General features: G+C 39.5%; 1 protein-coding gene across 1 annotated transcript in view; it reads right to left on the bottom strand.

The window, feature by feature from the left end:
* LOC103364917 (probable G-protein coupled receptor 144) overlaps positions 1-11,625 on the bottom strand; it is a 99,166-nt gene extending 87,541 nt beyond the window's left edge. The window contains exons 1-13 of the mRNA XM_008292212.1: positions 11,369-11,625; positions 11,235-11,271; positions 10,662-10,686; positions 9,045-9,269; positions 8,100-8,741; positions 5,381-5,578; positions 5,040-5,113; positions 4,346-4,642; positions 3,977-4,088; positions 2,388-2,534; positions 1,808-1,910; positions 1,358-1,469; positions 431-486 (exon numbers count right to left, since the gene is read on the bottom strand). Of these exons, the coding sequence (XP_008290434.1) occupies positions 431-486; positions 1,358-1,469; positions 1,808-1,910; positions 2,388-2,534; positions 3,977-4,088; positions 4,346-4,642; positions 5,040-5,113; positions 5,381-5,578; positions 8,100-8,741; positions 9,045-9,269; positions 10,662-10,686; positions 11,235-11,270 (2,027 nt within the window). The 5' untranslated portion in view covers position 11,271; positions 11,369-11,625. The remainder of the gene's footprint in view (positions 1-430; positions 487-1,357; positions 1,470-1,807; positions 1,911-2,387; positions 2,535-3,976; positions 4,089-4,345; positions 4,643-5,039; positions 5,114-5,380; positions 5,579-8,099; positions 8,742-9,044; positions 9,270-10,661; positions 10,687-11,234; positions 11,272-11,368) is intronic.
* Between the last annotated feature and the right edge of the window lie 903 nt (positions 11,626-12,528).

The following is a 12,528-nucleotide window of genomic DNA, read 5'->3' as shown; positions in this document are numbered from 1 at the left end:
GAGAAATACTGCATCAGCTCTTCTTAATGGATAGTGTATTAGAATGCGTTAGGTCAGGAAATTATCAGTACCAATAGAGCATCATTTTTTTCAAATGTTTGTGACAATTTCAAGGGTAATTTTGTATAGATATGATTAATTCTGGCACTTTTACTCTATAAGCATTTAATTCATCATTACCATCGCTAACACAAAGTTTTACCATGTTTTGTCACTTGTTTATGCTCTTTCAAGCCAGAAACAAATAAAAACCACCTATCTGTCTTAGGACAGTTCATTGTGGAATGAAACATCATTTGTAAGAGTCATATCTTAGCAGTTAATATCACACGATTAAAAGAATATCTTATCAGCATGTTCCTTAATCTCGTTCGCAATATAACATGAGTTCATCAACGTTGTTTATGTGACTGATGTTGGTCAAACTTACATCAGGCTAAAATCCCAAAAGGCACAAACAGGGGTAGCTCTCTGTGAATACTCCACCTAGAAACAGAAAGACATGTTTGCATTTGTTTCCCTTCTCTGTTTACAGTTATGAGCCAAAACATTATGATCAGCCCCCTGCCTAGTCCGCCGTTGGTCCTTTGCTTGCCAACAAGTCAACTTACTAAGACATGGGCTGAAGATGCCCCGTGGTGTCTGGCACCAAGACTTTAGCAGCAGATGCTGTCCAATAAGCTACAAGTTGGGGGGACTACAGGCCAGCACAGCCTCCAACAGCCTGATGTCTGTTGCCAGTTTATGTTTGTCCCTCTTTGTACCACTGTCAGTGCCAGCAACTGGTTAAAAAACGAGCCATCCCAACTTGGCCTTTGTCAAAATTTTTTGTTACAACCATTTCTCCCGCATCCAACACAACAGTTACAAGAACCAATCATTCACATGTTATCCAATGTATCCTAAACCCACTGTTACAAGACAGACAGTGTTGTTCCCTTTATCTTTGAGTGATCAATATGTTTTGACTCATATTTCTCTCTCTATTACCTTGGACTCAAATTTCTGTATCATGACATGCTTCATTCACTTAACAAAAGGAACCAATCTTTTTTTTTTCATCAAAAAGCATAGCTTAACTATTTCAAACGAAAGGTTGCATTTTATAAAATATCTCTAATGAGTATGAATTTCAGTTTAATAACAGCACCAAATGTTTTGAAGATGTCAAAAAAGCAAAACGGTACTCCAAAAGCATCCATCTTAACATGTTAACATTACAGACCCAAATTAACATCTTTAAACTAAGTACGGTCGTCACATGACTGTAGATGGATTTGGTTCAACATTGTCTGATCAGTCATAAAGTCCAGTTGTACACGATTTATGAAAAATTCTACTAAACAATTAACTGTACCACATGTGATGAGGCGAGGGTGTACTGGACGGCCACAGGGATGGTTTGCGTCTTGGAGGAATCACGGATGGAGGCTGATATGACCGCAGAGGCTAAATGTCCTGGGACAATTCTGGGAGAGCAGACATTGGTTACTGCTTTATGTCTGTCAAAGGTCTAAATACAAGAAAACCTGAATCTGAACCATTTGAATCCACCATCTGATCCATATTTAAGTCAACAGTTGTGATTCCTCCCGATCAGATGCATGTAAAAGCAGATTTTCTGAACTGCTGAGATAATATGAAACATACAAAAGATGTATAAAATTAAGTACGTATCAAGTGAAATCAAGAAAAGCTGAGGTGTGAATAAAATATGCTTCAGACAGGTTGTTTCTGTGAGCTGACTATATTTTAGAAAAGACAGAACTTTGACGTAAAACATTAGGAAAAAACAGTCACAACCTACCTTTTGGAGTTCTCTTGGTGACTCAGTGCAGGCTCTTTGGCTTCAGACACAATCTCACTGAGATGGCTGTAGTGTGTATGAATAAACATCACTTCCTCATATCCTAATGAAGAAAGGGGAAAAGCAGAGCAGCTTCATGTTTATCCGTTAGTGACACAAACAACTCTGTTAAGCATCATTTCAGTTTCAGCACAGTTGCATTTCAGACATCACTTTACACATTAATATCTGTCACTTCCATAGTTTATTTACCCGTCTGCTCAATGTTATTCAGCACTCCAGAACATAGCAACGTAAATATTCATTTATTACAATAAAATGTATTGGCGTACATTTATTCAGGAACATAAGAGTTTCACATTTGGAGCAATATTAACATGTAGATACATGCTGTAGCAAACAAACGTTTATGTGGGGATATGTAAATGTCGTCCATCCACTAAATCATGCAAATCACATGTAATGTGTGTCTATACAGTATTTGTACATCTTAATATTGGGAGTGTGTGGCCCTTCTACTTATGGTTAGTATTTGTGAAAAGTGCATTTTCAGGTGTATGTGCGCGTGTGTGATTCCTACCTAGTGTGTGAATCCTCTGGAGCTCAGTGTCAGGGATAAGCAACTCATCAAGACTAGTGCTGCTGGGCTTGTGAGAGCCAACTGCAGATGGCTTGAAGACTTGATTACAGCTCTCCTGAGACAGCTTCTGCCACTTCATGTACACGTCTGACAACAAAGACAGCAGAGACAAAGAAAACATTAAATATAACAACAAGTAGAAATGGAAGCTTATCAGCGTTACGAAACCAAAAGCTACCAGATGTTTGGAACACAGATGTTATATTACTGATGTCATAGTCTGAACAGCCACAACACTGAAAGAACCTCCTAACATTATGTCAGCCTCCTCGCATGCCAAAACACCTCTGACTTGTCAAGGCATTTTACTCCACAAGACCTCTAAATGTGTCCTCACTCCCAGCTCATCCAAAAATGATCAAAGAGGTGGAGCTTGAGTTGATCTGAGGCGAGCCACGCAAACATCCCCGAGCCATCGACTGTCCTGCGACAGCACACACCTGTCACTCAGAGTGGCCACAGCCCTAATGAATGCATATCTTAAAGCCTTTATACAATTTAAATGGGTGATTTATATAAAAATGCATGCCTCGCACAGTTGTCATAGGGAAATTAGTGATAGCGACCTAAACATTTTTTTTTTTTTTTGTTTTTTGACCAGGCTGTAAACATGCTTGCTTCTGCTGTTGGGCATTTTAAAATGAGGTCTATAGAGATCAAATCACTTTTTGAGACAGCCTTAAATAGCAATTCACTTCAGCATTTGCTTCATTGTTCAGCAATTGAATTTCCCTTCTGGGATGAATAAAGTATTTTTCATTTCATTTCATTTCATTTTCATTTCATTCAATGGAAGTTGCCACTTGGGTCTGCAACAGTGTTGAGGTAGGTGTTAAGCATCACACTGCCACTGCCAGATTGCCGCCTTCCCACTGTCTATTCGGCTGGCATCTCTTCCCCAGGTAAATGACACAAACCTGCACTGGCCATCTTCATGATGTAAAAGAAACCATGATTCATCAGTCCAGGCCACGTTCCTCCTCCAACGCCCACATGCTCACATTTTTGGTGGTGGATGGGTGTCAGCATGGGCATTCTGACAGGTCTGAAGCTACACAGCCCCATACACAAGCAAGCTGATACGCAATGTGTGTTCTGGCACCTTTCTATCATTGTTAAGATTTAAGTCCTGCTATAATAGCTCTTCTGTGAGTTAGGATCACACAGGCAAACCTTTACTCTCCACATGCATCACTGAGCCTTGGGCATCAATGACCCTGTCACCTGTTAACTGGTCTAGCCATCACAATCAAAGTAGCTCACATCCTTAGACTTGCTTCCAACACATCAACTTCAAGGACTGAGTGTTCACTAAAATATTCCACCCCATGACAGGTGCCATTGTAACGAGACAATCTATGCTTTTTCCAACACCTGTCAGTGGTTTTAATGTTGTGGCTGATCAGTGTATCATATTTTATAACTCTAAAAACAAGCAGATAAAGAAGTCTAATATATTTTTTTAAAAGGCAGAACAGCATGAATACACATACAAGAAACTGCAAAGTGCATTTTAATGTTTTCATTACCTATGTTCTTTGTGGAAAGGATAAAGCCTCTTCCCTCAGCAGACAGCATGTCTGCAAGAGCTTCAATGAGATTATCAATGCTCTTGACAATAGTGAATGGCCCGACACTGACCTACAAAGAAAGTACAGGCAAAAAAACAGATATTTAGACAGAGATTAATGAAGGGAAAAGCTCGGCTGTGCTTGAAGAGTCGAGTTTGTTTAATTTATTCATTAAAGTAGTTAACAATTATGTGATCGGGTACACTAAACCTGTTATTTTTTAAGTAATTTGAGAGGTAAACAAAACACACATATAAATTAAATCTTGAGAGAATTTTAGGGAGGGATGCCACAGCAGAAACACATAAAGACAGACCACCCTCTTACCCCATTCTCCGTCAGGCCCATCCACTGAGTAGCCATGTGCGGCTCCAGCATCAAATTCGCAATGTTTACGTAGTTGGTAGCAATAGACACCATGACCTCTGCTGCATTGGCTCCTGAAGAGTGAGTGCTAGCTTGCGCAATCATCTTGTCAATCATCTGAGAGAAACAGAAGACGTCACTGGAAGTCAGGAGATGAGGGCCGCCAGTCTCCACTGTATGTACAACAGCCTGGGTCAGCTTCTGCAGCAACGTCAGATCTCCGTCCCAAGAGTTGTTGACACTCAGCTCCTCCATCACCTGAGGGAACGGATATATCATGGTTTGAAGCTTTATTTACTTGTGGAAATGTGAGAGCAGTCCTGACAAACATTCAGTGTAGAAATAAAAACATTATGATTCACAAAATTATGCTAAGATTTTAGTGAGGACAGTGTTTTACTTTTATGCCATAGTCTGGTATCAGACTGGTATCTGATTTTGTTTGAAAGGCATTGATTCACTCTAACATGTCATTACATGTTTCCTTCCTAATTTAAACTTCATAAAGTACTATAATCTTTGTAGTAAAATTATTTTGTCTTTTTATCCTATGAGCATGCTGCTAATCTAAGTTGTTGAGCTGATTACTTGTTATTTATCATACTGTACAGTTAAAGTGATGCTGTGCTGCAGTCAGATAAACCACCCAACTCACAGGTTTTGTCAACGGATCCTTGCTCAGTCTACTGAAAAATGGTGTCTTTGGTAAATTGAAAACATCCAGCCCTTCTGCAGAGACAGAGACAAATATATAACATGATATAATGCAATCTATTTCAGCAAGACCAAACATTACAGCCTAAAAAAAAATATCATTTTTGTGATGTTACTACATCGTCAACAATGAAAAATTCACATTATACAAAGGTAGTACTTTACCACAGAACATCTGCATTGGATAGCATGATAATGTTGAGTTACTGCTGTACTTTTATGGTTACTGAATCACTACATTACATCAAGATAAAAGTGCACTGACATAATTATTATCAGTACCTTTTTTAAACTGGCAGACAGCTCCATTCAATGAGTTGCACTTGGCTAGCTCACAGCGTCCTGTAACAGGGTCAAAGATACCACAGTCCTCATCAGATGTAGAGCCGTAGATCAACTCAAAGGGGAATGTTTGATTCTGCAAAAAACTCATATCCAGTGGGCAATCCAATAATGAATCTGCTAACATGGTGAGGTTCCCTAGAGAGAGAGAGAGAGAGAGAGAGAGAGAGAGAAATGGTTATTCAGAAATGTTGAAAATGAAAAAGGAACACATAAAGCACTGTGCATATTGCTACGCTTCACAAATCTTGCAAAGTCAAGGCAAGAGCAGCACTTGTAACGTGCTTCTATGTAATAAACTTCACATTTCTTCAACTATTTCTCTCAGCATTATCTCACTTTAGTCACTGTTGGGTTTCCACGTCTTCATTCAATACTGTTAGGACAAAAGAGGAAGTTGCCAGTGTATTTCAAAATGACGTCAATTTCTGATCCGCTGTGTCTTGCGTTAGCACATGAATGTGTTAGTTTGGTTAAAAAAATATTGTGGTTCCAGCAAATAAAATGTGGCTTGGTTTAAGCAGCTTAAATGACTTAGTTGTGGTTACCAAAAGCTTGTGTTTACAGCAAATATAGTCAGGTTTAGTCATTATTGTCCTTTATCTTTCATTTTGGTTTACAGTACATGACACGTGGTCATTGTTAGTTCTTTACTAAAGCTATAAAAGTGCTATTAAAATGCAATAAAAATCATGGGTACGATCTGGTAAAAGTTGTTATTTTTAGCAAAAAGTCTTTAGTGTATATTTAAAGAACAACAACACTAAAACATTTTATTAATGGAGGACCTCTGAACTCACATAAACCTAATACAAGAAGTATATAAAAAAAAAAGTTCACTCAGGTCTTGAAAGAAGTCCCCTTGGTAAAACTGGCTGTTTATGAGAACATGAGCTGTCACAAAGACTGAATCTATGACAAAGCTCCAGGAGTAGTATGACTGATGTGCAGTATGTCTAAGATGGTCTGAAGAGAAAGAGGGAGGGAAACATTTAGGACTCTGACAGGGTAGCAGTTGCCAGTTTTTCAAAGTCCTGCAACTGACTGATTGAAGGCAACAGCTTTGCTTCCAACAACTATACCCTGACTGTATGTAAGTATGTCTTTAAAAGACTGGTAAATTAATTCTGACACTGTAAGTGAAAATCAGTGAAGGAATGCAAGTGTGCGATCCTTTCTGCATGTTCAGTTCCAGGACATGGAGTAAGACTTTTGGACTTTCATGGCTCCCTGGGGACCATGATGTCAGAAGGGGAGAGGTCTCTTTTGAAGGGTGGGACTCGGAGTGATGTGAGTCACAAAACATTTACAAGAAACATTAGCAGTCTGAGTCTTTGCCAAATACAACTTGGTCATCATCTCCCCTATTCATTGGAGAAGAGAGAAACAGATATGTCCTCTTTCCTTCAGTCTTCCAGTAGTGCTTAATACTGGAAAGGGAACAAGTGTGTGTGTCGCTCTATGTGAGTTTGCCAAAGCATCTCACAGTTTTAGAAAGGATTAAGGATATCCTGATGAAGCTTTTAGGCTGATCTCCAGCTGAGTCATTTAAAAAGTATCTGCCAAAGCTGAGACCTAAACTTAAGTTAGATTTTCCTATGACATACAGCTGTGCTTTGCACATTAAGTATGAAAGTGTGCACCAACACTATTACTGTACTCACTCACCAGCTGCAATGTATAAAAACCTCCATGCACAATAAACTTCAGCAATATAGGGAATTCAGTATAGTGAAAACAATAACTGTTCTTTTTTTTTACGATGGTTTTGTATTCAGCTATTAGTCATACAGTTGGAAATGAATGCTGATTTGAAAAACTGCCAGTTCTGTGCATTTATGTACTGGAGAGAGGTCTTAGCACAGACCTTAGTGTTAGTTTGGGTAATTGAAAATACAATACAATTAATAAAGAAAGCAGTTATGTTTTTTAAATGCATTATGGTTACAAACCAGGACATTTTCTAAAGATTGGCTGCCACAGATCTATTTATAAAAAAATAAAATAAAAAAAGAAGATCTGGAAGAGATCAGATAGTGCTTGGTCAAAATTATTATATTGTCTTGGTCTCTTGAAATAAGTCTCATTCCGCTTATGTCATAAAATATATATTTTAAAAATGATAACTGTGCTTACTTCACTGTAACTATATGCTTGACTATTTAACTGTATGATCACAATAGTTTTAACCACAATAGTCAGTGTCTTTAGCTGTAGCCAACATGTGTGTAAATTACATCATGATGAGGTAAATATGGGTGTAGAGGAAGATCGGACAGAGACATATGTGCAATGTATTCACTGCATTTATTTTACCCTGCTCAGAAAGCCAAATGGGTGGAGATTACCACATCAGGCCAGCTCAGATCCTGGCATGTTACTGAAAAGTGAGCAGTCAAAAATCACTTTCAAATGGTCTCCATGTGATTGTTTTTCTGCATAGCAACCCCACCCAGTCCTAATGCCAAACTAATTGTAAACATCAAGCAAAACTAATGAAACTGAGCTATACCGCTAGACCTTGTGGACAGACTGGAGTCTCTCCTGTCTTCTGTGGTGCAAACTATCTCCTGTACTTGATGAACAAATAAGCTTTGATATAGACTTTGGCTACTTCAAGTTCTTCCCCTGCCCTCTGTTAGCATCCTAACTAATGTACCTTGACATGGGCTGTCTCCACACAGCGTTGAAAGGGAGGGCTCTATTTCCATCGCTGCTCCACTCCACTTGAACACCAGCCCAGAGGAAATGGGTGAGCACTCCTTTTCCATGGTGAATATTTCACTGCTGTTCAGCACCCGATCCCAAATGTGCAGCTCAGTGATGCTCCCTGAGAATGATTTGTCTGTCTTGAATGAGCCTCCAAAGGTGTCCTGCTCCTGCCCGATAATAAAAAGGCCATCAGGGCCAATGCTGGCAGTATTATTTAGACCTTCACCCCTAGAGATCACAAGGCCATCAGTATATATTGCCCAACGTCCACCAGTCTGGCTCCAAGAAACACACACAGAGTGCCAGGCGTCATCATGGTCGAATGCTTCTTGGTAAGGTCCATGAATACCATGGACCAGCAGAGCCAGCTGTACACGCCTCCCCCGGATCAGGTTCGCACGGAGCTGGAACTCATTAATATATGACTGGATGGAATAAGAGAAGATTGTGGAAATTCCAGAGCAGTTTGGGTCAAAGCGGAGGTGGGTGCAAACAGTCACTGAGCCCATGGAGGGGAAGTTGTGCAGGAGACGGGCATGCTTCCTGTCCGAGCGCCCAGTGAAATTCAGAATCTGGGTCCTGGGGTAGCCTTTGGTTTCACAACAGAGAGAGAAGAAAGAAGTTATGAAGGAAAAATCCTGGCACAAATTTTGGAAAAGAAGAGAGCTAATTATAAAACCCCACTTTGCAGCACTATTGTAAACAATTGGGAAATATTTGCAAACACTGGCAAAGAAAGTCGTGTGGCAGCATCGTCCAATTTTATATAACCCTGTTTGTTAGGTGAGTGAGTAGGCAAAAATGTGTGTTGGACAAGGAAAACAACAAGACTACTATTTTAAAGAAAGGGTGCTAATATGTTAAAGTGTAACAAATGGCACACTGGACCTACTTGTCAGATGCGTCACCACTTTCCTGGCAATCCACACAGGCTGGGAAATGTTCAGTGATTTTAAAAAACTGGTGAGCTCTTGGTTCTCCATTGGGTTGGAGACGGTAGCTAAGGCCCCAGAGCGCTGGTTACACAGCTCCCCAGCACTCTTCCACTGCAGGCGATCAGGTACATACTCATAGTAGGACTCGTCATATGTGTGGGTTCTGGTTTCCAGTGTAAAGGCTATTCAAAAAAGAAAAAAAAGAAAAAAGAAGTCGATAGAGAGATTGCTACCAGACAAAACTAGCATAATTCAGGCTGAAACTGCTGAATCCTGTTCAGATCACTGACATTACAGAGCACTGGCATCTGGACTAAAACTAGCAGTAGAGCAGCGTCACACTTAAATTAAAATGACGAACAGGTGAGACAGATTGTTGAATGTCAGTTAAAATGTTTTAAGGACACAAAGTTTTTTTTCCCCTGCATAGATACATTTTCGGTACCTCCAAAGAGCCCCAAAGGGTTGAGAGGGGAAAAAAAAGCAATTACATTTTTTTAGCCAGTTCAGTTAATTGAGGTTTCATTCACTTGAGCAAAATAGACAGTTGTTGTTCATCCAGTGGTTAGAAATAATAGGAAAATGCATTTATTTGTATGAAACAGACTCATGGACTTTCCTGTACGTGGACTGATCATGCTTACATGTCCTCCACAGTCAACCCTTAAAGGCCCGGGACTTCCAGAGAAGTTTCCATTGAGAACACAGACATAGCCACCGGCCAAACGATGATGTAAATTTTCCATGTTTCTCAGTTCATCTATCAGAGGCTAGCAAAGTGCTCCTACTCCAGTGTTTTTTTAATGTGCATATTGAAAACCTACACAAAACAGGTAGATGAATGTACACTTATCGAAAACTTGCATCGAGACCCCAGCCAATGACAACACAAATATTAAAAGCTATCTGGCTGTCTCACTATCAGGCATCCCTCTTTAATTTGCACACAGCTTCCTATACATATTCTCAGAAATACTGTCCTCATATGTATTTTTCTGATAGTTTTCTGGTTAAAATATTGAAAACCAAGACTACAGCAGGTAGCCTTGGGAGGACTTTTCTTCCACCATTTAATATTGTAGGACTGACACGTTAGATCTAAACAGTAATGAATTTTTTGTCAAACCTTTTCAGAGCATGTGTGTGTTTCAGGAAGCTACAAGCAGGTAAATTGAACCTGCATTTCGCTTTTCTTGGAGTTTAGCTTTGTTGTGTTAGCTAAAATTCGTTAGCTTACTTATCAAACAAACTTACTTGTGATTGGTATAATATATGAATTGGATGACAACTCTTTTAAGTACTTCAGAATTTACACTAGTTAGCCTCTTGCACTGAGTGATACATCTAGAGCTATATTTATATTGTATATAAATATATTTTCCTAAAAAAAAATTGCATTAAAATAATTAAAAACACTTAGCAAGTTAGCATGCTAAGTTAGCAAACTAGCTAAGTTAGCTACTCGTTGACGCCACCTGTGCTGACTAAGATATGAATAACAAAGGCCTTTATTATCCATATCTATGGTGCTGACCTTTAGTGATATGTGTTAAATTAAAATTAAAGCAACTCACCTCTTACATAGCTGTGAAAACAAACCTGAAACACAAGTATTAGGATTAGCTCATTGGTGGAGGCATGAAAAGAGACAGAAGACAGTGTTCATCACCAGTGACGCAGGTTACCTGATTAGCAAAATGGCGGACAACGTAAATTTCATTAACGTCGTATTACTTTTTTTTTTATTTTATTTTTTTTAATAAAGGACACCATTATCACGCTTTCACATTGTAATTTACAGTTTTATATATAAACATGAAAAAAACTCATACAGTTCAGTTATTTTAATTTAGTTTAGGCACTCAGAGCCTATTTTTATCCAAATTTGCAAAAATAATTCTATTACATAGAAAAACCTAGTCTTAAATAAAGAATAGGAATTTAAAAACGGCTCATTAATACAGGAAAAAAGGGGTGTTACACGGTGACAAATAATAACCAATTTAAGTGTTTAGTTTCTAATTGTTGACAGAGAAATTAGTCAGTGAAAAGCAGATACACGGGGACTGTACAGCTCTGTTTAATAGCTGCCAAAACATAAAGTGTCCCACAAGAGAGAAAATGTCAATACAAAGATTGGTACTTACAAGCAGGCCTAGACTGGGGAACAATAACCAGTGCATCCTGGAAAAAAATAGCTTCATTAGCTGGGAATAAAACCTGAGTTCATCGTACTGTGGTCTCTTCTTTGAATTCAGCAAAAACAACACGATTGTTTTACCTGAATTATTCGTCCCTTTCTTGCGCGTCTCCTCATTCCAGTCACGTCGTGTCCGTGAACGCAGCATTCAACCGCTCCTTAAAGTTACGCGTTTTCTTTCTTCTCTTTTGTCTTCTTTTAATTCCACGAGTGTAAAGTTTACCAAAGTGTGTTTTCTTCTTTGCTGTCAACTGTTAGTCCCTTACAAAAGTACAAGAGTAGCCCTGGCAGTAGCGGACTCCTGAGAGCATGAGGGGAGGATGCAGAGGAGGCTGCACAGAGGAGGGGGAGGAGGAGGAGTGGGTGGAAACTTGCAGCCAACAGAGGGTTACCAAAGTAGGGTTCAGGGACCTACGGAGGCCTCTGAGTGGGGGTCATGGGTCTAGTCAAACTTTGGGCTTGCACAGTCAATCCATCTATCAAGGTAATGGACAATTTATAAGAGGTGTGTCAGACAAGTTTCAGGACTGCTGTCACAAAAGCTATTTTTCAAATCCAAACTACAAGTTTTCCCCTCCAAAGTAATCTCCCTGGAGTCTAATACATTACCCCAGCCTTCTCTGCCATGCACTCCTGGAAGGTTTCTTCCAGGATCCTCCGCAGCTCCGTCGTCACAGCCATCTTGATGTCGTCCACGTCTTCAAAACGGGTCCCCTTGATGACCCCCTTGAACTTGGGGAAGAGGAAAAAAATCAGCTCCAGCACAGCGATGTTCATCTCAGCCAGGAACTGTGGGATGCTCAGGGCGTTGTCATGGTGACGCAGCCACCACTTGTCCTGCCACAACTCTGGCCTCTTCTCGCGAAACAAACGCCGCAGGATCTCTTTGTAGACGTGCTGGTTGATCGTCTGAAGGGTCGTAGTTTGTAATTTGGGTTTGAAATATATCTTTTGTGACACCAGTCCCGGAACTTTTCTGACACACGTCGTATGTAAAAATAAAACAAACAAGTATAGAAACACTTGGTTGAATGTCTACCTACAATAGGGGGAAAAAATACCACTAGCTTCAAAGGAAGAAGTGCATAAATGTGTTATTTCTGCATTAAATCAACTATAAGAAATCCCAGTTAGGTAACGTGTACATGTGTAACATTTCTCACTACTAATACATCCTTTTATTACCAATGCCATCTTTACCAGGAGTCCGTGGTTTATTAAATAGTATCCTTCAGGATTAA

Source organism: Stegastes partitus, unplaced genomic scaffold (assembly GCF_000690725.1).
Source record: "Stegastes partitus isolate 25-593 unplaced genomic scaffold, Stegastes_partitus-1.0.2 Scaffold793, whole genome shotgun sequence".
Classification (NCBI taxonomy): domain Eukaryota; kingdom Metazoa; phylum Chordata; class Actinopteri; family Pomacentridae; genus Stegastes; species Stegastes partitus.
This window is presented reverse-complemented; position numbering and strand designations above follow the sequence as displayed.